The 27,924-nt window shown below is 43.9% G+C and overlaps 2 protein-coding genes across 3 annotated transcripts; both read right to left on the reverse strand.

Annotated features, from left to right (window-relative positions):
* Nucleotides 1-648: 648 nt before the first annotated feature.
* Nucleotides 649-4,486, reverse strand: hapln3 (hyaluronan and proteoglycan link protein 3). The gene is made up of 5 exons (XM_012842406.2): nucleotides 3,994-4,486; nucleotides 3,254-3,419; nucleotides 2,432-2,803; nucleotides 1,832-2,134; nucleotides 649-1,722 (listed from the first exon to the last, which is right to left on the reverse strand). Exons 2-5 carry the CDS (start codon nucleotides 3,381-3,383, stop codon nucleotides 1,436-1,438), a joined length of 1,092 nt encoding a protein of 363 aa, XP_012697860.2. The 5' UTR covers nucleotides 3,384-3,419; nucleotides 3,994-4,486; the 3' UTR covers nucleotides 649-1,435.
* A 2,822-nt stretch (nucleotides 4,487-7,308) lies between these two features.
* Nucleotides 7,309-26,177, reverse strand: mfge8b (milk fat globule EGF and factor V/VIII domain containing b). 2 transcript variants are annotated; one of them, XM_012842512.3, is made up of 10 exons: nucleotides 25,965-26,177; nucleotides 19,498-19,623; nucleotides 18,998-19,129; nucleotides 13,550-13,663; nucleotides 12,795-12,976; nucleotides 12,197-12,352; nucleotides 11,908-12,052; nucleotides 10,470-10,654; nucleotides 9,851-10,006; nucleotides 7,309-9,621 (listed from the first exon to the last, which is right to left on the reverse strand). In XM_012842512.3, the coding sequence occupies exons 1-10, from the start codon at nucleotides 26,044-26,046 to the stop codon at nucleotides 9,478-9,480; spliced, it is 1,422 nt and encodes a 473-aa protein (XP_012697966.1). In that variant the 5' UTR covers nucleotides 26,047-26,177; the 3' UTR covers nucleotides 7,309-9,477. The 2 variants fall into 2 exon arrangements, with proteins under 2 accessions (XP_012697966.1, XP_012697965.1); XM_012842511.3 differs by having other exon boundaries at nucleotides 10,470-10,672.
* Between the last annotated feature and the right edge of the window lie 1,747 nt (nucleotides 26,178-27,924).

The following is a 27,924-nucleotide window of genomic DNA, read 5'->3' on the forward strand; positions in this document are numbered from 1 at the left end:
AGCACTTTCATACGGGGCTGGGGTGGTGAGCATGCTCTGCCGGTGAACACAAGTGTCTTTTCATGCGCCTCCTCGAGCCAACAGCCATGTTTGGTAAGCAGGTGTAAATAGGACGTGTCTTAGGCTCAGAGGGATCATAAACTTTCTGTTTGCATTGCAAAAGGTTGGGGGGGGGGGCTTAAACCCTCATGTCTTCTCTCTCTCTCTCTCTTTCTCTCTCACCCCCTAAACTTTCCCCTCAGACGGTGTGGCGCTTGTTTAAGGGCTTGGTTTCACACTAATAGTGGCCATGTTGTGTATTGGAAACCCATTTCTCCCCTTTCCCCAGGACCCTTCGTCTTCTGTCAGGGGTCAGAGGGGTTCCTACCGGAAAGTGCCGCCACCTTGTGGCAGATGTGTGTAAACCGCTGCTGACTCATCATTTTAAAACCTGAGAATATTCAGTAGATGGAGTTTGTAAATGTAGCATATCAAATTAAATTAAATTAAATTAAAAATAAATTATGCCTTAAATTGTGTTTTCTAAACTTTTCGTAACAAAGTTTCACCAACAACTCATGCCTGTGAAGAGGGATACATGGTGGCATGATTCATGTAGACATCAACTAAGCAACTGCTCCCTCAGTTGCATACAGTATTTCCACTGGCTTTCACAGCAGCACTGGGGTTTTATTGTGCCACTCTTGTTGGCTTTCATTTCCAGATTTTCAGAAACAACAACATATGAATATTCAGCAACATAATATGTCAAAAGAAACTAGAGGAATAGAACAACACAAAATCTACTTCCTGAGTCATTTACCATCACAGTGCAACCAAACCTACAAATGAGAGGTGGTTGTATCTGGGTATCACCACAGACAAGGTGACAAGGCTTTCAGTGGCTCAGATAGTAGAGACACTTAAGTGGTTTAGGTAGTAAGGGTACAAATGTTCAATAAAAATACTTGTGGTGGATGCTGACATACGTACATTATAGTATAAAATGATTTTCAATGTGATAGGATCACACTGCATGTGACGGTTAGAAATGTATAAAATAGTCCGAAAGATCAAATGCGTATTGAGCCAAGTGAGGTTTGATTCACCTTGTCTTTATGTGAGCCCTATGTAAACGTGTTTGTATATGTGTAGTTTACCATATAATAAACATAAAAGGATCCTTATTTGATCCAGTATCATATCTTATGTAATAATAAACATAACGTGATTTAACGAGACTCATAATTAATTAAACCATTTTTAAATGACTGCTATGCCATCAGAAGCAAGGATGACTTGTCCAAAAAAATTAGTTTCAACAGAAGTGGGGCTACAATAGTAACATCACATCCTGAGGGATTCAGCAAAGATTTGCTATCAAATGACGACATAGTGTAGAACTGCAGAGTTTATGGTAGCATGCACTGCCAGACCCATTAGCACAGGCCCATGTTTACCAACGGGGTGCGTAGCAGTAAACACCATGCTTCTGGTGGTGTGGGGGATAACCAAAAGTGCGCACCCCTGGTTTCTCTGGACCGCAGTTTGGACGAGGTCTAGTGATGGGGTAGCGCACACTCCCATCCGCCAGCCAGCCCGCGTCACAGATGTCCAGCCCCAGGAACCTCCAAGCGGCGTACAGCTGCCCCACCTTGGCAATCTCGCTGTCGGCATCCAGACAAGCCTGCACTGCCTCTGTGAAGTTCACCTTCGGGACTGGATCCAGGAAGTAGACAGTGCCTAGGATTAAACAGAGTCAAGCATCAAGCACAGCCTGTTAATGTCACATGTTACATGTGACTGTGTCAGTTATGTGCCTTTGCCATCCAGTACTACAATCATCCGCTACCTCTGAGGGAGGCAGTGAAGCAGAAGGCATCAAAACGTTCAAGGTGTTGATGGCGTGGGCCGTAGCTGCGGACGCCAGGGGCCAGGTCAGAACCTCCGCAGGCCTCTCTTGGTGTGGACACAGGGTACTGTGCTGTGCCGTCGGCCAGCCACCCTGCATTGCACCAGTCCAGCCCCTCTTCCCAGGCAGCAAAGAGCTGGTCAAATGTGGCCAGTGTTGCACCCTGCTCCTCACACACCTGCTTGGCCTTGTGGAAGTTCAGCTGGTAGCGCCCCCTGGAGGAGTAAAAGGGAAACACCACCCCTGAGAGGAGAGGGTTAGTTAAGTCTTTTTCTCTTGATTTATCAAGATTTGTTGATCTGTCATGCCTAGACAAATAATGTCAATATTTTTTGACCTGACTAAAAAGAAGAAAAGAAGATAATCTATACATCTATATTTGTTTACAGGCTAATGCTTGGTGTGAGGGGAGCAGATCCTTTCAATTGTGGATTCAGCCAGTGAGTATAAAGTGAGTTTAACAAAACATGAACATAAATAGCCTATATTTTGTCGTGTGACTAACATCGTCGTGTTATTGCTATGGATTCATAAGGATACCTCGGAATTCTAGCCCAACCGTGACGCTCTCATCCTCAAGTCCGTCAATCACTTCGCAGCGGTAGAGGCCAATATCATCCACGTTTAGAGAATTGATAACTAGGGATGCGTCCCCAGGGGCGTCTCGGCGTAGGCGCACGCGACCCCGAAAGCCACCATAGCTCCGGTGACGTGTTCCTATGGCCACCAAAACGTCCTCCTCCGGACTCCCATCAGTCAAAGGCAGCCGAAACCACTTTACCCTGGCCCGACGAGGTGTGTGAACCTCAGGCACATATCGGTAGTGACAGGGCAGAGTGGCATTGCTGCCCTGAACAGCAGCCACCGTGAGCCTCGGACTCTCCACATGAAGGCGCACTCCGCTGAAGAATACTGCAACATGGAAACAACGTCATACCCACCACGTACAATTGCTGGAGAATTAAGGAGATGAAATGATAGATGTGTTCTCTGTATAGATGTACAATAATAAGGCTGCATCAAAACAAATCATTGCTATGAACTATATACTCTCAACTCTTAACGTCTTAACAATGCATTTCACAATAACTATGCCTACATAATCAATGTTCTTGAATGAAATTGGACATTTAGATGATGTCTAATTATTAGATAGGCTATGCAATATATTTCACTAAGAAGATCGTCATAAGAACGAATGAGTCTGGTAGTCTGGAATATGCCGGGTAGTCTGGCAGTTGCAGCTGTCACTTTATGTGTACGGCGGCTTAAACAGATTTAACCTCTATAGCCCCCTGTAGTATATAAATGTGAACATCTCTTACAGCTGCCAACTGAACAAAATGAGCTTATGTAACCTACTCTCTCCATTGCCGTCGCCGTTCATTGCGCCTTGGTAGTAGAAGCCGTTGGCATATCTGGGTGATGCTTCGGTGAGGTAGAGCAAGTGAAGCCAAATGACCACCAGGTGACGTGATATCCACATGTTCATCCTTTCAACCTGATACCCGTAAGTTATCTGTGGGGACTGACAGGGCCACACAAATTGGTGTTAGGATCTGGACCTGGATGGGGTATTTTAATGCTTATGCATGTTAACGATTAAGTGATACAGAATGTTCGTTGAGCAACCAAGTCACAGATGCCGAGTTAATCAAGTGCAGATGTAGTAATTTACAGATGGTGTCACTGAATTTCGTAAGTCTGTTTATCAGTAAGGAGACAGTGATATGAAATGTAGCTTATATCGCATATTGAGTCATACGGAAACTTTCCCTTTGTGTTCATTTCCAGTTGTGTTTATCATGCGTGCTTTCTAAATGCTCTCATCTGCCGCTACACATGTCGCTTAATAGAGGGAAACACGCGCACGTTTTTGAAAGTTGGATTTTAATCCTCTTAAAACTAAATTAGTTCCTAAAATAAATGACCTATTCTATGACGGAAAATTCACTTGCTATAAGACTGGACCACACGATATATAAACAGGTATTTGTGAGTTTATTTAATGGCTATAGGCTGCCTCAACATAGTAGCCTACATTTGCAGGACATAATTATGAAATCCCGCAAGAACTCTATTACAAAAAAATGGTTACTCACTGTTTCTTAGACTTTCAAAACTGAAGTCCACGAAGGGCGTCCTCCTGCTGCGATAGCTTTGCGCTCCTTTATGTGTGTATGATGGACTAGATCACTGTGCCCACCCTTGCCTTTTTATTGATATTTTCGCGAAATACGAGGAGTGACGTCATTTAAGAGGGGCATCCCCTTTGAACTTCACTGTTTTACCGTCACTGTTATAACATCGCGTGCGCACCACAACTTAGGTCTAATCGTGAGAAGATTTTTGATTGTTTATTCAATAAAGACAGCAAGAAACCAAACAGACAACATAACCTTGATTCTAGTGAATGTGAGTTCTTTAAAAGCCCCAGTTGAGGCACTATAATAAAGTTACAGTGTGTTGTTGACCTGAAATAGAACACTGAAAGGATACGCATTGGAGGACTGAAATAACACAATCGGTGGAAGGAAAGCTGATAAACAAATTCCACTTTTCCTTGGAGATCCTTGGAAGGTCTCAATTTTCCAGAGCAGAAGACGGAAAAGTGGTGCCAATCTATAGATAGCTGTACAGATGTTCAATGTTTTCCGAACTCTATCACATGTTTACACATCCACCCGAGATTAGATGCGTGTCCACTCGCACTCCACCTATATCCTACATGTACACAAGCGCCAACAGTCCCTAAATCCGTGCGGTTTCCTATGGGTGACCCTCCACCTGCTGTTTTTTTAGTAAAGCTGTTTGTAGTTTTTACTCGCAAAGCAGCAGTGGTCCACGTGCCTTTCTGTCAGCTCAGCGACGCGGAAAAAGCTGTTACGCGGCCTTTGGAATGGACAGGATGTAAGGTTAACTTTCTAGACTTCTCTCCAGCAAATGCCGAGCATACCCTGTTTTCTCTTCTCAATCACTGGCGTAGCTAAGGTGTGGCAGGTAAGGCACGTGCCCTGGGCGCCACTTGAAGGGGGGTGTCACTGAGCACTGAGTTTCTCTTGAAGTCAGGCAAACTATACTCGAAGAGTGGGAAAACCATTTTCTTCAGATGTATTTTCTTAACACCCTTGGACTAAAACGGAGACTACATGTTTTGTAATTTCAGCTATTACTTATTATGCTCTTCCGTATGGAGTAGACTATGAGTTATGTACGTTCCGTGCTTGTCAGAGCTCATTAGCACTTGATGGCAATATTTGGGTCCTGTATTTTTGAGCTGATATTATGGTAAAGTTATCTAAAAGATGGGTGTCCGACGTTTGGACAGAGGCGTTATTTCAGTGCTTGCCACAGGCGCTATTTTTCTGTGGCAAGCACTGAATAGGCAACGCCCCTATTCTAAACTGCTCAAATTCCTTGACTGGTTTTCCGTCACTGAGAGACACTTGTCTGGGAAACACAGACCCATTAGCGCTATGTTTGAAGCTCGTTGTGAGTCCGTTTCCAAGATACAGATGAAAGCTCCTGCCTGAGGACAAGAATACCAGCGTTGTACGTATGGGCGAGGGTCAGGGACTAAATTCTGTCAAATAAATCATTATTTACTGCAGCTATAATGGTAAACCATTCTTTGAGCTGATAAAAGTTGTGGTTCAATATAAACAGTGTCCTCAAAAGAAGGTGAACATTTTTAAATTAGTGAAAAACAAGCCTCGTTGCCTCTGGATGCTGTTTGTACACAACGCACAGGATTTTACAAAAAAAGTGTGAAGTTATTAATTATGGTGTTTTCAGATCATTTATATTTCAGTGGGTAATATGGAATCAAATAAGGGTGACTCATATTTTGGGCTTTTGAAATGAGGTTTCACAGCCTGCAGTTGTAGTTGTATCACCTTTTGTGGGCATGTGGGAAAAAACTGCATTCGTGATACAATTGGCAACATTTTTTGCTGTTCAAATATTTTGTGTATGTGTAATTATAATGGCGGATAATTTTCAACGGTGAGGTTTAACAACTCTGAAGGATGGACACACAGATGTCTCTCCTTTGCAGGCTGTAGAAATTATTTGCATCATCATTTCACACGCTCAACAACGACCCCAATTTGACTCCATAGAGCAATAGCCTGAAGTAATACTTGGTCAAAGAGCAGAACTGGAATTTATAGTATGCTGGAAAGTTAGTCAATATATACATTTTCATTCATTGATGCCAACACGATTGTCTTGAACTAACTGAACAGACTGACAGCTAGAACAATATTTTATACCATAGTCATGAAAAAGTGTTGAAACTGTTTCAAGTCAAAGGCAAGAAAATGGGATAATTGCCTTTAAGTATAGATATGCATCTCCAGGTATGTTTTCCTGTCAGTGGCCCATTGTAGAGGAATGTCTTCCAGTCTTCTGACATAGCACAGTATGGTTTGATCTATTTAGAATGAGTGACACTGTAAGTAAAATTAAGTCTATTGATGCTGCTCAATGTTAATGGTATAAGTATTAGTTTTCATAACATGCTGTTCAAAATTGACCTTTTTCTTTTCCATCAGAATAAAGAATGAATTGTATTAATAGCCAAGTACAGGGGCATGGTGCTATTAGGGTTTATATCCTTTTTATCTTATGAGCTGTCTCTACTAGGTACTGTTGTCCTCACTCTATTTACCTCTAGGTCTGAGAACATCATTGAATGTATAAGAGGAGACAATGGAGGCATTGAGAGGAAACATTGGACATAGCGGTCAGCTGACACTGGCATGACAGGACTTGCTTCGTTTGTCCACACAGCAGAGGTACAGGCTTAGGAACATGCAGTAACTTTACTTGAGACGTTTAGTCCTAATTCATATTTGAATGCAAGAACCTACTTAATATGCAAGGACCTTCTTAATGGTTATATATATACAAGGACCTTCTTAATGATTTTATATATATGCTTAATATATAAATATATATATATATATATATGTATGTGTGTGTGTATATGTATGTATATATATGTGCATGTGATAGCCAAGGTGTGCATGGGTCAATGCAATCTCCTGTCACAAATGTATAATTATTAAAGAGGTTCAGTCTATTTATTGTAGGACATGGAAATGTGCACCAGAAATCTGCCACTAACCTTCCTTGGGGATAATCTCCCACCAACGGTTTGCTTATTCATTTGTCTATAATGATAAAGTAATCCTGGCCACAATTTATTCCTCAGTATAGAACAAGAGCTATGTTTTAGAATATGCAACATTCTGCTGATAGCTTTTGGGGTCCCCATAAAATGAAACCCAATATGAAGCTCTACTTGCTTAATGATGAGTATAATGGCAGAATTATCATTTTGGGGTGTCCCTTTAACCCACTGACATGTATATGCGGTCATATAATGCAAACACAATGGAAGGCTGCATAAATTCATTTAAACTCTTTATTATTCGTGTCTTTAGTTAAAAAGACCAAACAGGAGAAAACTGCTTTAGACAGAAACATCAAGAGTGCACCAAATCTATGCTTAGAACACAACAAAGACTGTAATTTGTATGAAGCATAAAAATCATTGGTTTAAAAAAAAAAAAAAGGAATTCAGGAACAAATACAGTTGGGGAGTATAGTGAAGCTAATATATAGCAAAGATCATAGCAAACTATCAAAAACTATATAATTGGTAATGAAAAATGATAAAACCCACAGAATGCGTTTGGCCTTAAGGAAACACTGTTCTGGTTGATAAGTAATTTATCAGCACATGATAACCACCATCTCCTGTATTCGCAGTGCAGAGAAATACTGTTATTTTCCAACCATTCATTAATATTAAAACTCATATCATATTGCACAAGCCCAAAATTTAAAATTCATGGGGGGCATCACAATGCCAAAGCCTGAACACATTATGTAGATTGACACCTCGGACGGACATTAAGTGGAAGCGTAGTAATCATTCTTAATGTGATTTTTACCCCCTCTTCACCTTATCATTTGGGTAACAGCCTCTCCTCTCCTCTCCAAGCAATCTGTTTCTCATAAACCAGCATTTGACAATAACAAACTTGGACCAATTCGTCAGCCATTATGCATTTATCTTCACTTGCTGTGCAAAAGACTAAACCAACCCCAAATAAACCAGTGGGAAAACAGACACTGTTTTCCCATCCTGTGTTAAACAATCACACAGTTTTAACATGTAAGAAAAAGCAACCACTATTTCAGATTCACTTATGTTCTTTCACTATTGAGTACTGATGACACTACCCAGCATTTTAACTGACAACAATGCAGGTGCCCAAAAAAGAGATTACTAGAGTATTATAAGAATGGTTATGTTCCAAAAAACTGCATCAAAAATTTAATTTAGCTTACATGCATGTCATAAAAACCTCAGTAGCACAACGCAATAAATTCATCTCTACCTGAGAGAAATATTTGGCAGTGTTGGGCCAAAACCTTTATTGGCATGGATGGTGACCTGTATATTCCTTAATTTAGTCACACTGAATCATATTTTGTTGGTTCACAACGATAGTGACATGAATGGATCATTGTAGTCATTTATAGTAATACTTTACTACAATGTATATAAGTATAGACAATGAAAATGATCAATGTATTAGCATAAATAGAAATATATGCTCTATTAACTGTTTCTTAGAATGTCATCATTATAAAGAAATGTTAGACCAACTTACAACCCATTTACAGAAGCTGGAACAAACTTCATAGCTTTTCAAATTTCTAAAACATATTCACAATCAGATTACTTTGCTCTACTCACTAGCATACTGTATTAACGTACTGGAAATAACAAACCCCTGCAACAATAGATTTACAACTACTCAGCTAACACCATAAACATGACTTAAGTGTGAATATTTTGGTTTATGTACATTTCTCGCTAAATCAATGATATTTTTTTGTCACAAAACAGGGACTGGTAGAGCAGCCAAGCATATCCAGGAAAAACTCCTGCCAAACCATAACCTATGATGGCACTACAGTCCCAGAAACCAGCGGTGCTAGACAGTATATGGGAATACCGTGCAAGGCTAGTGTCAGAAATGTGATAAACTGTGAACTGGTTAGTTCAAACATATCTAGCATGCTTCTGTAATCAATTTTGGATACTGGCTATACTTCAAACTTACAAACAAACCCTTTCCAAGCCATTCAGTTGCTACAAAGAAATGAGCGCGTGATGCATTTCAGCACCTCAAACTGGGGTTCAGCCCTCATCGCTCAATGGAGCAGCATCACACTGTAGTTTGGCTATGTAGAGTATGTGCGTGCGTGCGCGTGTGTGTGTGTGTGTGTCTGTGTGTGTGTGAGAGAAAGAGACAGTGAGTGCATGTGAAAACAGGAGAAGGGAGGTCACTGTGTGGTGTGTGTGGTTAGAGATGCAGGCTGTGTCCGAGGAGCTTGATTCAGAGTCCCCCCCAGCTGTGAAGGGTGGTGTGGCAACGCTGCCCTCTGGTGCTGGGAGCAAGGCAGTGCAGGCATGGCTCAGGAGGTAGGGAGGGAGCGAGACAGAGAGGAGGAGACGGGAGGAGAGGAAAGGGAGAGAAGGAGGAAGGGAGGGAGGAGAGGTGCTACTCGTCGCAGCCCAGCAGTTCCATTCGCAGCGTGATGCGCTCATGCCACGCCCATGGCAGGACGCGGACGAATCGGGCATAGAAGGGTGGCTCAAATATGTTCTTCTTGTGGACATTGTTGTCACTGTTGCCGGGGAAGATCTGCAGGTGGAAAGAACGTAACAGTGTTGAAAATGAAAAACAATATTTAACAGTGCTCCATATCCATCTCTCCGTGTGGCTGATAGGGCCCACTGAAAAGTATAAATCCAAAACATTCTAAATGTTTTGGAAACTAAGGATTCACAAATCATTTATTAATAGTTTATTATTATTATTGTTGTTATTGTTATTAACAACAATGTATATGTGGCTGGGATTGGCCCCTCACCTTGTCAGTGTTGGTCCTCTCGTCCTGGATTACGCTCCAAGACAGGCCGTCATCACTGTAAGCCACCTTGAAAGCGGACACGAACTGAACACTCCCGAAGTCCTTGGCCCCCTGGGTAATGATGCCCGTGATGCGCTTGGGAGATTCCAAATCAACCTGCCCTCATACGAGACAGCAGATGTAAGAGGTGCACACTAATTAGTACAGACAGAACAGACGTACAAACAGTACAACCTGTATGTATACACAAGGACATGAACTGTTGGTTAGATAGTAGGAGTATTTAGAGATATACTGCAGCATTTACACAGTATTATTAATTTGTTTGTGGGTACCTCAGCAATAATCACTGTAAAATATGATAGGGTACAATTCGATGAAACAATTAAATAAGTACTTTAGCAAATACAGTAAGGAAAAATTATCAAACAAACCAGTCACAAAAGCACCTGATTGCAGCATAACAGTCTCAAATCACTTCATCACTCACTTTTTACGACTCAGACAGCATGACCAATAGGAGCCCCAGGACTCACCTGTAGCCATTCAGACAGCCTGACCAATAGGAGCCCCAGGACTCACCTGTAGCAGCGTGACCAATAAGAGCGCCAGGACTCACCTGTAGCCACTCAGAGCGGTTGACGGTGGCGGCGGTCCAGGCGTTGGTCTTGCCCTGCTTGTCCAGGCGGGCGTAGTGCGGGTACCAGGTGAACGCCTCGATGCCCCATGTCCGGAAGGAGCTGGAGGCTGTCAGCTGACGGTCACTGATCAGACGTGACTTGACGCCCAGGGGGTTCGAGCAACCTGTCATGTTTAAATAGACTGTGGAGTAAGAACAGGGCAGAGAGAGAAGGGAAGGGAGGTAGAGAAAATAAAATGATAGTGGACAGGCAGCAGTAGCGCAAGCAGACAAACCAGGTTAGTGGCGAATGAGAGCAGACAGCAGCCGTTGGCATGCAGGTGAACAGGAGTCATATCAATGCGTGTGTGTGTGTTAGTGTGTGTGTTAGTGTGTGTGTGTGTGTGTGTGTGTGTGTTAATTGGCATGCAGGTGAACAGGAGTCATATCAATGCGTGCGTGCGTGTGTGTGTGTTAGTGTGTTTGTGTGTGTGTGTGTGTGTCTGTGTCTGTGGTTGACATGCACATGAGCAGTCTGTGAAGGCCATGCATAGTGGTGAGATGGCACTGCCAAGAGAAAGAGACAGACAGATGTGGGTATGGAATACTACATGGTATGCAATGACAGAGTCTGAAATCCAGTGGGGGACAATTCCATTTCAATTCATGAGCAAGTCGGGGTGGAGACAAATCACTGTGTTGAGGGATTGCCATTGCTGATGCAGCACCTAAACTAGCTAGAACTGAAATGGAACGGTCCCAAACTTTTACAAACAGACATGAGATATTTATTTTCTTGACCAGAACATTCCCCACCAACACATAAGGTATACTTCTAATCTAAATAAACTAGGAAATGTGTTGAGTTCACTCAACTTTTTGGTGTTTAATTATAATGGTTCAAAGTCATTTTCAATCTAATTAAATACTGCAAGAATCTGAACAGAAAAGTATGCATGTTTCCTAGTCAGAATATTCACATGTGGCTTGGAATGAAAAACTTATTTTGACCATATGTTAGCGTTGGCTGCCAAAATCTACATCAACCTCCTGTCATATGGTCTAAATAAACCAAATTATTGTGGACAGGGTGTGAGTGTGTACATAGTAACAGGCCTGACTCAGATGGCATATTCTACAATTCTGGATATCCCACGCAAAAATACATGCATGTGCAGATTCACCAGCAAACTGTATGCATACAAGGTCTGCGCTAAAGAAACATTAAAGAAATGTAATTTTCACCCAACATCCCTTCTGTGTACATAATGCAAATCCATTTCCTCCCCAATAGTCTGTAGACTTGAAGTTAGACTTACAATTACAAGATAGTTAAAAGTCTCAAAGGGTTATGATTTCCTCTTAAATAGTACCTCCTCTAAAAAGAAATGAACTGTGCATCCCATCACCCCTCCCTTAAGTATGACAGGAAATGTACCGTTCAGCTCGCAGCCGACCAGCTCCATGCGCATGGTGCAGGCTTTGCGGCAAACCACAGGGATGATGCGTAGGTGCTGCGCAATGATGGGCGGGTCAAACAAGTTGGTCTTGGTGCCGTCGTTGTCCATGTTCCCGACAAACACCTGGAGAGGGCGGTGATTCGCCACACCCATTAATCCAGCACATACCTTTAACTCCAACACCAACTATGCACTTAAACTTTAGTCACAGCTCACTGGATGCATGGGCATGCGTTATAGGAGTACACTGCCATGAGTAATGCTCACTGTATCTTTCTTCTGGCCCTCCAGTCTGTACATGGTGTAGGTGCGGCCGTCGAGGCTGGAGGCCACCTTGAAGGCTTTGACGTACTCCGACACGCCCATGCGGCTGGCGCCCTGAGTGATGATGCCTGAGAAACGCATCTTTCTTTGCAGGTTCACCTGCGCAAGGAGAACATGCCATTTAATAAAACACTGCATCAGACAGACCAGGATCAGCTGAAAGCCTTCACATGCACACAATGCATACAAATAGGCAGGCAAACAGACTCAGACAAAGCCTCAGACACAGACACAGACACAGACACAGACACAGACACAGACACAGACACAGACACAGACACACAGACACACAGACACACACACACACAGACACACAGACACACACACACACACACACACACACAAGCACACAAGCACACAAATAATTCATGTCCTGGAGAATTCCTGATAGCCAAAGCAATGAGACCACAGTTGTGGTCTCTTAGGATTTAAAAGTCTGCATCTGTTGCAATGCATTATGGGATATGTGTAACACAACAGTGGCTCTCTCCAATCAGTTTTGTTAGGCAATTATTGACCAAGACCAGTTAGGCCTGTTCACCTCAATCCAGGGGTTCCTGTCGTGGCTAGCGGAGGTCCAGGCGTTTACCAGGCCCTTGTTGTTAAGGCGGGCCAGCTCAGGTCCCCATCGCTGCAGGCCCAGAATGCCGTAGTGCACAGAGGAGGCAGTGATCTGATGCTCCGCAATGCCCCCACCCTCCATGCCCAGCAGGGAGATGCAGCCTGTTGTCCGTACGTGCATGCACACACACACACACACACAAAAGCAAAACAAAGAAACGTTATAGCTGCGTTCCACATTGTTTTGTGTAAGAGTAGTACTATAAACACCCAAGTGGCAATAACCACTCTAACCGAGAAGTTTCTTGGCATGTTCTTTAAGTTACACTGCCATGTGGCTTTCTTTTCTTTCACTTTACGGCCTTTTCTTTGAAGTGCATGTGAACCGCAGTACGGCCATTTTCATGAGCACTTGGATTTCCCCACTTTGCTCTGCCCTGGTGGGGAGTTACATTTACATTTAGTCATTTAGCAGATGCTTTTATCCAAAGCCACGTACAAGGAAACTGCATTTTTACATCAGGAGCAGTAAGGGGTTCAGAGTCTTGCTCAAGGACACTTACACACTTGGTAAGGAGGAGTGGGGAATCGAACTAGCAACCTTCCAATTACTAAACGACTCCTCTACCTCCTGTACCACTGTCCCCGAGTTACTGTATACAGTGTCAATGTCTTTTTTACTGACAGACTAAGAAAACTACATTTACATAGATAGATGACTAAGATTATACTTACGTAGGTGGCAGTGCTTTCCAACATAGGGAGAGGGGCATTTGCAGTTGAAGTCTCCTTCCAGGTCTCGGCAAACGCCTCCATTTTTACAGGGCTGGCCAGCACAGTCATTGACATCTGAAGAGAGGATGGCATTGCATGTGTGACATCAGGTGCAAAAGTCAATAGGATTTCAATAGCGTGTTTATTTTCTACTACCACAAGGTGGCGCCCGAGCTGTCAAAGCAGCGCATCTTTCTGAAGTAAGCCTTTAAGTGTTGTTAAGCAACAACACACAGTGTTAATTATGGATAAGGCAAACAAACTGGCAAAAAAAAACTATAAATAGAGTGTAATAAAAAGAGAGTTCACGGTCTTCTGACTGTTGGTGCAGTTTACATAACTGCATATCCTGTGGTGCTAAAGGTTAAGTCTCTACACAAAGAACTGCAGGGTACCCAACCTGAAGGTCAGAGATGCGTCTAGTAAACCACAGCACATGTGCGCACACATGTCCCCTCCTCAACCAAAACAAAGAATAGCCGAGGTGATCCTTGTGGTCAGACAGCGCTAGAGTGGTCGGTGTCTTGCACTGTGTCGTAAGAGGATTGAACAACGCTCTCCCCACTCTGCAGACACACTGGGCTGCACAGGCCACTAATCTACTTAGGAGCACGGGTCAAAGATGCCTTAGGCCACCCGATGACATCAGGTAAACCCACGGAGGGCCCGTCTGCCACCTCTGAGGTCAATGTCCTCATGCTTTTTGCCAAAGGCCATCAGGAGATCAGGGCGTCAGGAGTCACTGGCAGCCACTGGGCAACAGAATGAGAGGCGCACGGATGCTCAAATGGCTGGCGGAGTCTGACTGGCAGGACATTCCAGAGTTGGTGGAGGGGAAAAAAGGGGGATTACCAAATGCCAGAATCCAGATGGGGACAAGGTTGGACAGGCCATGTGCAGACAAGACACCCTTCAGACACGCCAAGGCAGCCAAGAGTCTTTCAGGTTAGCCTGCTTTTCTGTCAGACTGTGTCTGTCTTCGGTCAGGCTTCTGCCTGACTTTGTGCTGGCACAAAGGTGAGCACTGTCTTCAAATAGGTCCTCCTCATATCCCTCTAAAATGTCCTTAACCGTCATAAAGAACGAGGGCCTTCATTCAGCATGGACACGGTAGAGGCTTGCTCACCAAGGCACCAATGGCTGAGAACGACCGATTGCCGTCGCTTTATTGAGCGTCAGTATAGTTGTAGATGACACTGCCATGGGAACCATAGAAATATCAATAAGGCTCTCATGTACCTCGCAGCATGACCCAGATCAATTTCAGCCCAGTCAGCAGGCTCTGGCATGTGATGCTGGGAGCGCGCTCACTGGTGCAGGGGCCACTGCGAGCAGAAGCGAAGGAGAACAGAGGAGCGCTTTTGTTTTTGTTGTGGCCCCCTGCGCCATCTTAATGGCATCTTGTGATCCCACTGCCGCTCAGGCAGGCCTGTGGGACGGGTGTAGCGTAGTTTAGCGGAGTCATCATATTCCGTCACCTTAACCAGCTCCCTCGGAGGGGCAGGGCTCTCTGCACCTATTTTCATAGCCATCAGACAAGTCATGAGCCTCGCATGGAAACTGGCCCAGAATCATACGCTTGGGGTCTGATCACAACTGGCAGTAATTCTGGTCTTGGGACAGGAGCGTCTTTCACTGTATCGCGGGGGGAGAGTACAGGAGAATTCCCACAGGGATGTGCTGGTAGGTGAAGACATCAGAGTTGATGATGATCATATGATGGCTCTGCAAGTGGGTCACTGCAGTGGACATCTGCAGAAGCCAACAGAAGGCTTATGTGGCCCCTATGAATATGGGACTGGCTGTGGTTCAAACCAACATGGTGCCTAAGAGCATTCATCTGAGGCTGTGTGTGTGGGAGACAAAGTACACTTTATTCTGTCTGGTTTATTGGTTTGGTATTATTTGTGACAATTTACAATTCTGGGGTCACAGTTCAATACATAAAAAAAATTAAAATAAAATGTAATCAAGCAATAATTCTAAAATGCATTAACTTAAGAACGTATGTATATACTGTAGAGTGGACTGTGACATACATTGATTTTCACACAAGGTTCACTGCACAAAACCAATAGCAGCAAAATGCCCACTCTTGGTGTTTGATGTGATTTGAGACTCATCACATATAATGAAACTGAATTGAACTGATTCTGAACTGATTCAACTGAATTGTCGGTTTAAAGGGTGCATCTATAGTGTAGTTTATCCAATTTTAGATCCTATGTGTAATTCCAATCCAATATAGTTTAATCTGACATGTAGTTCTTAAGACCAAGTCCCAGGTCACAATACTTCCCAGTACCCATAACATGTTGTGCTGTTGATCCATGCAAATGAACAGCAAGTAAAAGAACGACAGCAAAAAAAACAGAAAGAACAGAAGGGATACACACGGTTACTGTATCCCTATGGCAGAGAGCCCAATCAACCACAGCCTGGGTAGTGGTTGAACATGCTAAATGGTTGGTCACCATTAAGATCTCTAGCTCTCATTTTTTTTAAATTACACAATCTCTCTCACTCAGTTTCTTTTGCCTTCGTACCTCTAATCTCAGGTCTCACAGAACAATCTTTCACTTTTTGCCTTTCCATCATCCCCCTCTCCACCCCTGCACTCACACACATACAAGTGCACACACATACAGACACACACACACACACACACACAAATCCAGACTCTCTCAATACCTGGCCAGCGAGACTAAAATAGGCAGCCATCAAACCAGGCGACCCATCCAATCTCAGCAATCAAAGCCAATGTGGCTGGCCATTAGGACAGACTAAAAGCTTTTGACACAGATTTCACGGCTCTTTGGAAAGCTTTCAGCCCAATTTCACATGGCCCTGTCCTGTTATACTTGAGTCAAAACTGTCACACTGTTAGCGCCGACTTCATCCACTTTCCCGTCTCCACTCTCCATTTTACCCCAGCAACAGGGGTGGTGATGGCGTGGGAGTGCTGCTAAGAGCTGGAGGCCTCCCGCTGTTGGCTGGACAACCACAAGCGTGTGCATGTGTGTATGTATGTCTGTGTGTGCATGTGTGTATGTTTTTTGTGTGTGTGTACATGTATGTTTGTGCGCATGTGTGTATGTTTGTGTGTATGTGCCTATTTGAATGTATGTATGTATGTATGTGTGTATGTGTATGTAATGTATGTGTCTATTTAAATGTATGCTAGCATCACGAGGATCTACACTAGTTAAATCCACACAGTGCTTTTCTGTTACGCCTCTGCACAGCAGTATTATACATCCAGCATATACTGTATACATGCGTATCCTAATAGCATGTTTGATATGTATGAATGTGCAAAGATATAAAGTGTCTGTGCATACAAGCACATTCCTGTGGGGGTGACAGCTCCTCCAGTAGCTATGGAGATTATTTTTAAGATACTGTACATCTTTACGGCTTTAAACAGCTCATCCCTACCCACAGCATATGTGTGTGTGTGTGTGTGTGTGTTATACACACAGCAAAAAACAATAAAAGCATGAAAACAGGGAGACCGACACTACACTTTATGGTTACTACCATGAGGTTACTCCACTCAAAATAAGCAGCGGAGAGGCATGCATCGCGCATACCACACCACCCCGCACATCCTATCAATTACCAAAGTGACATTATCTTCACACATCACTAGTGTTTAGTGGCACTGATCAGGGTGTGTGGGGTCACCACCCTCTTCCTTAATTGAAGAGACTGAGATTTGAGATGCTTTTCTTGGACGCAATTTTAAAAGAAGCAACTGCTGAAAACAGGCCAAGGAAGCCAGCCTGTTTGTTACATCCGGCTGCAAGTGCCCCTGTAGGGAGCTGAGAATGCCATCTTTGAACATTCTCTCACATTCACATGAAACAGACTAATTAGCAAGGACATTAATTAGGGATAAGGCATCCGAAATGTGGTCAGCCGCCCATGGCTGTGCGCGCGTGGGGCCTGAGGAGTCCTCCAGCTGGACATATCTGCAGTGCGCGCGTGTGTGTGTGTGTGTGTGTGTGTGTGTGTGTGTGTGTGTGTGTGTGTGTGTGTGTGTGTGTGTGTGTGTGTGTGTGTGTGTGTGTGAGAACATCCGCTTCAGGCACTGAGAGCGGAAGCTCACGGTAAGCTGATATGCCGCTATTAGTTCGCAGAATGTATATGTGCTTTTATGGCAGAAGCGCGGACACGGATGACTGTGCACTTTTAAGAGGGTAGTGTGTGTGTGTGTGTGTGTGTGCGCGTGTGTGTGTGCGTGTGTGTGTGCGTGTGTGTGTGTGTGTGTGTGTGCGTGTGTGTGTGCGAGAGAGAGTGATGTTGGCTGTGGTGGTACATGGTGTGTGTGTGTGTTAGGGGGGGGCATATTTTGCTGATGACAGCAGTCCTACTGTGCCCCCCATGCCCCACGGGGCGCGTCAGCCAAGCAGAAGCACGGGAGCGCAGAGCATCAGGACTGACACACGGGCCGCAGAGCATCAGGGCTGACACACAGGCCGCCGAGCATCAGCCATTTGCACAGAACCCGCCTCAGGAGGACTTCTGAGCATTGGACTTCTGAGCTTTGGTCACATTGTGTGGTTGCATAATGCATACATGATAAGGAGGCTTTTGCGCCACATACATAAACAACATGACGGCCACAGAGGGCTTGTGTAATATGAGGTCTACTTCATCCACAGAGCTTCTGGACATCTGATACCGTCTGCTGTTTTGGAGGAGGGGTCTTGAGATGCTCTGCATCAGGTTAAGCCTCTGCTTACGCTCACGGAATGCAATGGCGTGCCCATGGATAGTTCAAGGGAAACTTCGGGATTCTTTTACCTGGGGCCCTGCTCCAGCCATTTTGCAGTTGCCGGTTATAGCGTTCTAACTCAATACTGGACTGAGTAAAAAGTTGGCCCTAAGATGATGGTAAAATAGGGCCCAGGTTAAAAGAAATCCCAAGTTTCCTCTTCAACAGCACTAGTCATCCTGAGTAATTTCACTACTTATAAACAACCCCCAAATATATTAAGGACAGCTCCATAGAGCCTACTGGAAGATACAGCACACACACACACACACACACACACACACACACACACACACACACACACACACACACACACACACACACACACACACACACACACACACACACACACACACACACACACACACACACACACACACACACACACACACACACACACACACACACACACACACACACACACACACCTTACTTGAGGAGCATGAAGCACGGGTAATGCTTGTTGCTGGGGCTGTGAATCTACTCACTTTTCCATGATCTACTACGGAGACAATCCGACGGTCTCATAAGGCTAAGTTTGGACAGAAATGAAAGTCTTTGGGAAAGCAGCATCACAAAGCCAAGTGCCACAGAGGAATCTCAGCTGAAGGCTTTGGACTGGTTCTTACTGTTTTGGCAGTGGACACCATCAAAGCCCTCCTGGCACTTGCAGACGTACTCGCTGAAGACATCGCCACGGCGCGTTTGGCTTATGACTTCACACACACCATCGTTCTTGCAGGGGTTCGGTTTGCAGGGACCTAGGGAGGCATGGAAACACAAGTAAATACGGTATACTTTCAATGCCACTGAATTGTGTTCAAACATGAGTTTAAAAAAAAAGTAATACAAAATAAAAAAAACAGTTTCCAGACACTGGGAGCTACAGGCCTCATTGACTCATGTGCATGTAATGACACCAACTGGTCCACCAATCAGTGCTTGAACATGAACCAGTTTCGCAACAATCCGATAAGAACCATCAGCCTTCCAAATGCCAAATTATTAAGAGAAACCAGATACTTGTGGTGACACAACCACAAATTGAATGTTGTTTTTGTTTATCTCCAAAATCTCATTTGAAGGCTGCATGGGGTGTGGGTGGGGGAGGGGTGTGTTATGAGGTTACCAGTTTCTGTGTCATTGCAGATCTCTCCGGTGAATCCATCTGGACAGATACAGATGAAAGGATTTTCCCCCACTCCTGTCACGCAAGTGCCTCCGTTGTGGCAGATGTTCACCTCACAGTAGTCACCTGAAATAGCAGACAGGGGAGGGGAGGGGAAGAGAGAGAGAGAGAGAGTGTGAGTGAGAGACATGTTTTGTTTCTATTCACTGAGTAACACATGAAAAGTAATCCTTGTTCATTTGCCATTGCTAAGTGATTGTACTCTGTGAAGAGAAAGCTTTTAAACAAGATTTTGGCCGGATACAGTTTCTGACAAAAACGGTAAAAGTGGTGTGGAGGATTCATTTAGCTGTGCATTTAATCACTGAAGAAGATGAACGGGGGCCCATGCAGAAGACACAGAGCACACGGCCTCTCTGTCCGCTCTGGCCATGCACCATCATGTGCAGTTGCCGGAGTTCTAAATGCTGACAAAGCCAACGCAAGCGTCGATTCTGGAGGTTTCCATACAGACCACACCAGCGTGTTTCCCCATGAGTCAACTAATCCTTGCTGAAACATGTTAGAGCCGCACAGAAAGAATCTAGATCAAAGTACATTTACAATAACATTCTCATTGAGGGTGTATATGGCATTGCCGTTAAGAAGTAGAAAAAAAAAAAACGAATCTGACTATATTAATTTTAAACAAAACATTACCCATTTCAAGACAGAACAAGTCAGAATAGTGGACGCCACTGAAAACAATGTAATCAGCAGTCTCCACTCTCTGTGTTTCCTACTTTAGAGAGGAGCTGCCCTCCAGTTTTGGCCATATTTGTAAATACTAGTGCGCATCATGTGGCAGTGAGGAGTGTCATTGCCAGAGACACCTCTTTCTCACTGTAAAAGTGCGTGGGTGATTTGCACCCCTCTAAGTGTTTTGGAGGCTAAGTAGAGACCAGCCAAATTTACTGCGTCTATAATTCTCAAAAGCTTTGGTTCCATTTTCCAGCAAAGCCCACACTGAAAGTAACACTTTTGGCTCTCCAGAAGCTCTGCAAGTGACACGAGACTCAGCCACTTCCTCTGCATTCCTCCTCTACGAGTCGACCCAAAGCATACAAACAGATTCATCCGGAAAACACTGGTACAAACCCCCCCACCTCAGAGTCGGGAACGTGTCTTGGAACTCGACCGAGGCGGCTCGCTCTCAGGGAGGATCTGCTCTGGGAGTGTTATCACCAAACCTCTGTGCCCTTGTGTCTTTCTGGGCTTAGCGTCCGTGGGGACGGTGACTCAGCCCTGGCCGACGCAGAAGCATCCATATCCAAGCGCCTCGCTTGTTTATCTTTACCAGAGGAATGCATCCTCTGTCTCGGCGCAGCGGCGCTGCCAGCCAACGAGCGAGCGAGACCAACACTCCCACACTTAGCGAAGGCCAGGCTTGCCACAGCTGCTGCGGATGATACAGTTGCACCACACAGAGCCTTCGTTCTTATGGGTCCACTGCAGTGGAACTCACATGTGGCCTTTTGCTCCCACCAGTTGCTTTGTTTGGATGACCTTCAACATCTGCGAGAGACATTTGCGGAGATGGGAGTTCACTATGAAACCGGAGGGGAGAGACACTCCCACCGTGAAACTGCAGAGATTAGCAACGAGGTCTCCGGAAAGGAAGTGAAAGTTATGCTTGGATACTTGGATGCTTTTAGGTGTCAGTGATATGAGGAAACATGAGATCGTAGTCAAACACCAGCATGTCCAACTCTGTTACCACTACCCTTATGATGGTGTTCATTTCCCCTATAACGAAACTACTCCAATGCTATGTAATATTTATTAATATTATCCTGACTCTACTGGGCTAGTAGAGGAGTAGTGATTATTCCCTTTGGGATTATAGTATGCAGCTCTGTGTAAAATTCAGAATATGGCAAAAATGGGAAAAAAGGATACCCATGAGACCTTATTTAAATCAGATTATCGGGGCTGGGTCAAAGATCACCCTGCTTCAGAGAGCTTTCATCTGGGTAGATCTCAAGAAGGTTGACCTCATATGCCACTAAAGGAGAGAAGCTTGATTAAGCCACGTGAGGTGGTGGGGGGGGGGGGGGGGGGGGGGGGGACTCATCAACAGAAAGACCGGTTTGATCAACTGAAACATTAGATCTGCGCGTCAGCAGTTGAACAAGGCCTTTGATCAGCAAAAGCTCTCAGGCAAACGTGAGGGCAGACAAATCTGAGGCCCACTGTGGTCACCTCCCGCACTCTAATACATCACTTTTTATTCTGTGGAAGAGCTGCGGAGAGAAAAAGGCACTTACACTTCTATTCTGGTGTAACAGCAGCACGTATGGTGAAGTAGCAACCTGATTTTTACCCCCAGAAAAATGTTTTGGTTTTTTCTGACAATGGAGGGTGAGAAGAAACAGAATTGGGGAAGCAATGGAATTGGAGCACTGTGTTTTTTTGTGCTTGAATAGCAACCTGGAATGGATGTTAATCCAAGTATATGAAGCATGTTTTAGGATGGATTTTCAGTGGCATACTTTCCCTGAGTCAGTCAGAATAACATTACTTAAACAGGCCCATTCAGATTTGAGAACGGAAAATGCCAACGTAAACAGGGCGTGACACTATTATAAATGGGCCATCCCAATGCTATGATTAATACCTTGGTGGATATTTTGTTGTCCCAAAGTCCACATATGGTGTCCCAGCGCTGTTATGGCATATGAGTCATCACCAGCCATACTGAACCAACATGGACAAAACAGACTTAAGCTCAGGGGTCAGGTCAGAATGCTCCAAATGCCACGCTGAATGAAGAACAGGGCTCTGAGCCGGACTGTGTGAATGTCCAGTCAGAGATTATCATTTTTGTGATATGAGTCACCCAAGGCGTAGAGGTCAGTCATTAAGTAATTAGCTGTAGAGAGGACAAGGAAATCCTAGGGCAAGAAATGCCCAGACTGATTGTACAGCAGGTGGGCACCACAATAGTAACATACTTCCCTTGAGGAGAAGCTGGGCACACAAGCTAGTGTGAACAGCACAATGTTGTGAGAGTAAACACGCAGGTCTCCACAGCTACAACTGTACAAGTTGAGCTCTTATGAGCTTCATTCAAAAACGAAACTGTCAATCGATTAGAGTCATTTCCCTCTGTGACGCAGGTTTGACTTCAATTACTAACAATTGCATCTGGAGAAGGGGGCAGCTTCAAACTTCCGCATTCTGCAGTTGACCATTTTGGTAAAAAAAAAAAAAAAAAAAAATCCCATTCTTTCCCCACATGAGAAATGTTTTCAATTTCAGCTGACAACTACACCTACATACAAAAAAATTTAGTCTCCCATAGTGCAAGAAGAGCACTTAACAACTTAGCTTAATTAAACTTTAAAAACGATAATATGTCCATGATGAAGCAACTGTATCTGTATCTTTCTTGTAGTCAAAAATTATATATGAATTATTAAGTTTTTATTGTAAAAATGAAATGCTCTCAACTACAAAATGAAAATAAATACAAAGAAGAAAAAAAAGAGAGTGGATGAATAGAAATGCATGGAGCACATCTAAACTCCCCCCAATGTTGTGCCTCTAGGAGAAGATTTATTCGGCTTTTTGACAACAAACACACGCATGCCGTACCGTCACGTGTACAGGTTTATTTTACAATTAGATTTCAGCTCTTGACTACGTAACATCCCATAGGACAATGAATGCACATACATCCCTTGGCTAATCAGGGTTATGTATAGCAGTCTATAAAAGACACCTTGAGGGGGGGGAGGGGGGGGGGGTGGCTGTGCAAAGCAGGTGTTGTAAATAGGCTGGGACGTCTGCAATAAGCTTTGTGCCAAAGGTGCATTGGCTTTTGACACATCTCTGCTGTGTGTGTATGTGTGTGAGAGCAATGAGTTCTCTGTCTGTGTGTCTACATCCCTCAGTGTCTGTGTGTGTGTATGTGTTTGTATGTCCGTCCATCCCAGGGCCTACACCTTCGTTTCGTTGCACATTAATTCCCACACCACTTAGCATTCCAACGCACTAGGGCAGAGGGCCGTGTGGGACTCTGTGTTCCAGAGCTCAGCGTACACCCTCACAGCATCACAACCCCTCTGGACCAACCAGGGCAGGGAGCGGGTCTGTGACCTATGGAACGGACCCCCTCTGCCACTATTATCCTCCTGAGAATACCCTGCTCTTTCCAGCACGCCATGCAGAGAAGCCATTCGTGGCAGCGTGCACGAAACACAAACAGAGTGTGCGGCGCGCTACAGCTGCAGGTGAGATTTCAGTAATCTTAAAGGACTTCCCCAGAGAAGCACAGCCATCTGCCTGGAAAAAACATAAACAACCAACCGTCTAAAAATACACCCGCACGTAGCCAAACCTGTGCTGAGCTCTTCTCCGAGGCAGACACCACGTCCCAATGAGCAGGTTACTCTCTGCGGCAACATACATCAAACTCTGAATAAACTAACTCCCTCATTGCATTATTAGCTAGAAATCTGCAGAGCTGTTTGCACTTCTAAAATAAACATGAACGTTGGGTCTTACCACAACAAAGATTTTTTGAGCAGTTGGAAACATCTAAAAGTGTCATGATCATGGGAATGGCTATTTAAATATTTATCACGGCAGATTGGAAAGTGGGACAGGACAGAGACAATGACAGAAAGGCTCAAATGAGAGCTTCCATATTGCGGAGGCACCGAATGAAACATTGATTAGCCACGATCCAACATTAATCTAGAAGAACCCCGCTCTGGAATTGGCATTACAAGTGAAGTAGCAAGGACAAATGGAACTCTCCCCCGAGGAAGTGGCTTCACTGCCAGATGGCAAAAGCTATAGCCTAGCCGTTTTCTCAATGGTTCAGGAGACAAACACACAGACACCCACACACACACACAGTCAAAAAGAGGAGTTGGAGGCAGTTTGCCTTTCTATATTTAGCAAGGAACAGGCTCAGCTGACCTGAGACAAAGAGAAAGAAAAGGGAGTTACACTTTCCTCACCTCAAGTGTGAACAGAATTAATCATTTAAATTGCGCCTTAGGAGGAAACCTTTTTTGTCAGTGACTACAACTAGTAGAGATCAAGCATGGCATGAAGCGGATGTGGCCCTTGTCAGCCGGCATTTGCCTACAGATGTAAATCACCCTGCGCTTAATGGTGTTTTTGGGCGGAAGGGCACAGTAAGTACAGGCATGTCCCACAGGAGGGGTCATTAGTGGCAGGAAGTGCCCGGAGCTTTGTCAGATTTCAGGCCATGTTTTTGGTGGCCACATTCAGGGCGGTGAGTCACTCTTTTGGTTGGACACCGAGCCACACCTACAGACTGCAGCTAGGCCCATGGCCTGAGGCACACTGCCACTATTGGGGCAGGCATACAACATTCGCTTCTTTTCTTTTTTTTTTGTGTCAGACTGTAGCTCAACTGCCGTTTAGTAAATGAAAACAAAAACAAAAACAGTCCAAGAAAACAAGAATACTATTGCTGCAAGTTCACACACTGGCATAGTGTTCTAGTTAGGATGAAGTTGTAAAACTATAGCCTGCTGAAAAGATATTAAAAGTATATGTTTATAAAACGAGCAGGACATCAAGACAGATGGATAATCAAACTTGAGTCTTGAAGATTGGTCTTATTGGCCTTATTAAGCAAAGACGCGTGTCAGGACAAAGCTTGAGGTCAATTGACTCCAAATAGGCATTCACTCTGTAACAATGACTTAAAAAAACCTATAACATAACGGAACAAAACATAAAACCAGGGCATGCGTCCCTTTCGGTCTATGTGAAATTCCTCTCAACGAACAAAGCAAAGGGCCAGAAGGATGTGGTCACAATGTGCACATACATAAAGAACTCTGCATTATTATGTGAGCCTTTTAAGCAAGGACTTGCTATACATGAGATCAACAAAGCCCTCAGGAAAAAACTAATTTTTGAGTGCCAGTGCGTACAGTCATAGAGTGACAGTTCCACATGCATGTTCAATGAGCAAAGTTAACTTTTGTCATAATATTTCAAATGCTTTAAATAACAGACACCACCAAATAAATCAAATAAAGCCAGCACTACAGTAGGATGCATAGTCAGCAGCCGGTGAGCAGAAGGAACAGAAATAGCCATATGAAAGTAACCGTTAGAAATTAATATCTCCTGAATAGGCTATATTACACAGATTTGACATTGTGAGGTTTCACAAATGAACACAGCTGAAAGGCAGTTACAAATGAATTACATCGGTGAGAACTAATGTCACTGGCTGCAGAGAAGAAGTGAGGAAAACAATTACACTGAGTAAAAGTGACGCTAAATGGTCGGTAAGAATGCTTGAGGCTTCCTTGACACCTACTTACAACAAGTAAACAACCAACGGCAGACACCACCACCATTCCCCGAGAAAGCGTGGAAAGCCGTTTACAATCACATGGATAGCAATGAAGTGTAGGCTAAATTAAACTTACCGTTCACAGCAGATATGGCACCCAGCAAAAAACAGAAGGTAAAAAGCGGCAAACAATCAGAGATGCACTTAGTGCGCTTCATGCTGGCTTTAGATACTTATTTTTCGCGAACTTGCGAATGCTCAACTCGACTCCGACGACAAAGGCTCTGTACTGTAGAAGCGACTGAAGTCTGTGTGGAGAGCTGGGAGGCGTTAGTGCGGTAGCACGTGTATGTGTGCTTTCATCCAATTACATCCTGTATTATAATTATAGGCCCTCCCCCAGGGACTGATTAAGCCAACTGTTAAATGTAGCATCGCAGCAGAGCGCAGCAGTGCAGACGTGATACGGTAAACACCACTACTCTCAGTTTACAACGTTAGGATATTATAACAAATCTATTCTTTTGAGTTGGTGAACGTACATCAGATTAGTTAACTGTGACATACAACTAAAACAAAGTCTAAATAATGCAAAAATACTTCTAAGACTTAATCCACACATTTCTCTCTTGCTTCGTCTCTGTATGTCCACCTCCTTGTGTGTGTGTGTGTGTATGTGTGTGTGTGTGTGCGTGTGTGCGTGTATCTTGTCTTTATGTATAGAGAGAGGTTGGTATAGCGCCAAGTGATATAGCATCGGACACTGAATGAATCTTTCTGGGAATATGGTGTACTGGTAGTGGGCCAGACCTGAGCTGATTGAGATCATGGTGGTGGGTGTACTTGAGTCAGGCTCTATCCTTGATCTCAGACCAAGTTTATATGTTGATTTTGTGTGTGGGTGTTGCATCCCCCTTTCTTTGATGGTTTTGTTTGTTTCAAAGCTGAAGACTGGTCCTTGAAGGCAGATGTTGAGCGCTGATCAACCGTGACATAATGTACTGATTAATTCACTGTTGCAGCACAACTGATCAGATGCATGGGTGTGTTTTCTCACACGTGTTCCTTTGATGTGCTCTTATAGGAAACATATGTTGTTAAACAGTGATCTTGAGATCAAACAGTGATCCATCCACTGCCCAAATGTAATTAACCTTATACTTTATATTTCGGTGGCTCATCAATAGATATCCGAGTTTAATTAAAGCAAAGCTTCAGATATGAAAACAAATCTGAGATATGTCTGATACTACCAAAAGTCGTGGGTATATACAGAAATAATCAATAGGTCTTGCTTGTGCTCAACCCATAAATTAATTTCAGACCTTTCAGATATTAAAAAATACGGAGAGACAGTAACTGTGCTGTTGCATCAGACAAATACATAAGTGTTATGCCATGCAGGCTAAGTGCTTTTAAAAGGGCTTGTTCCCCAGTGCCCTTCTTTTTCTTTGGAGGCTTTGTCTCAGATAATTTGATTGAGGTTGAAGTGAGTCAGATTCTTGCACTCTGCAGGGCACTTAGTGTTTAATATCATGATGCACATTAGTGGGACATTGAGGTCATGGTCTGGGACCTCTGTTTATATATGACTGGATAGTTCTATATCAAGTAAGAAATTAGGATTAACATTCCTGTTTTCCTTCACATGCTCCATCAGCTGCTAAGAATCACTGCTTGGGTGCATGTTCTGATACTGTTAAATAATCCATCTACAAGCTTTAATAATAATTCTGTGATAAATATCCGGCTGGAATTCTCCACAGATTTATTTATAGCAGTGGTTTGAATAATGCAAAAAAAGATATTACTAATGGCCATTACATGTACTATCCTGTATGTTTCGTGTACTTTCATGCAATGACCTTCTTAGATAATCAAGAGTTCTCAGTCACTTCCTAGGACGGTGTTTATCAGATAGTGATTTATTTGACAAGTATTTCTGATCTCTGCTGTGTCTGAAAACTGAGACATCAGAAGGAAAGAAAGAGGAGGGAGACTAATGGAATTTGATGTTACTGCATAACTGATTTTAGGTGAATAGCTCCTCCCAATGGTCAGTCTGAGAATGAGAGAAGATGTTAACGGCAATAACA

This window comes from Clupea harengus, chromosome 3 (assembly GCF_900700415.2).
Source record: "Clupea harengus chromosome 3, Ch_v2.0.2, whole genome shotgun sequence".
Lineage (NCBI taxonomy): Eukaryota > Metazoa > Chordata > Actinopteri > Clupeiformes > Clupeidae > Clupea > Clupea harengus.

Bases quoted from the DNA above. Each gene is read 5' to 3' on its own strand.
- hapln3 (XM_012842406.2), bottom strand. From the start codon at position 3,383: ATGAACATGTGGATATCACGTCACCTGGTGGTCATTTGGCTTCACTTG. The intron at 2,135-2,431 runs GTATCCTTATGA...CTCTCCTCTCAG, and splicing joins GGTTGGGCTAGAATTCCGAG to GGGTGGTGTTTCCCTTTTAC. The intron at 1,723-1,831 runs GTAGCGGATGAT...GTTTAATCCTAG, and splicing joins CTTCACTGCCTCCCTCAGAG to GCACTGTCTACTTCCTGGAT.
- mfge8b (XM_012842511.3), bottom strand. From the start codon at position 26,046: ATGAAGCGCACTAAGTGCATCTCTGATTGTTTGCCGCTTTTTACCTTC. The intron at 10,673-11,907 runs GTACATTTCCTG...CTTACTCCACAG, and splicing joins GGTCGGCTGCGAGCTGAACG to TCTATTTAAACATGACAGGT. The intron at 10,007-10,469 runs GTGAGTCCTGGC...GTATGAGGGCAG, and splicing joins ACCGCTCTGAGTGGCTACAG to GTTGATTTGGAATCTCCCAA.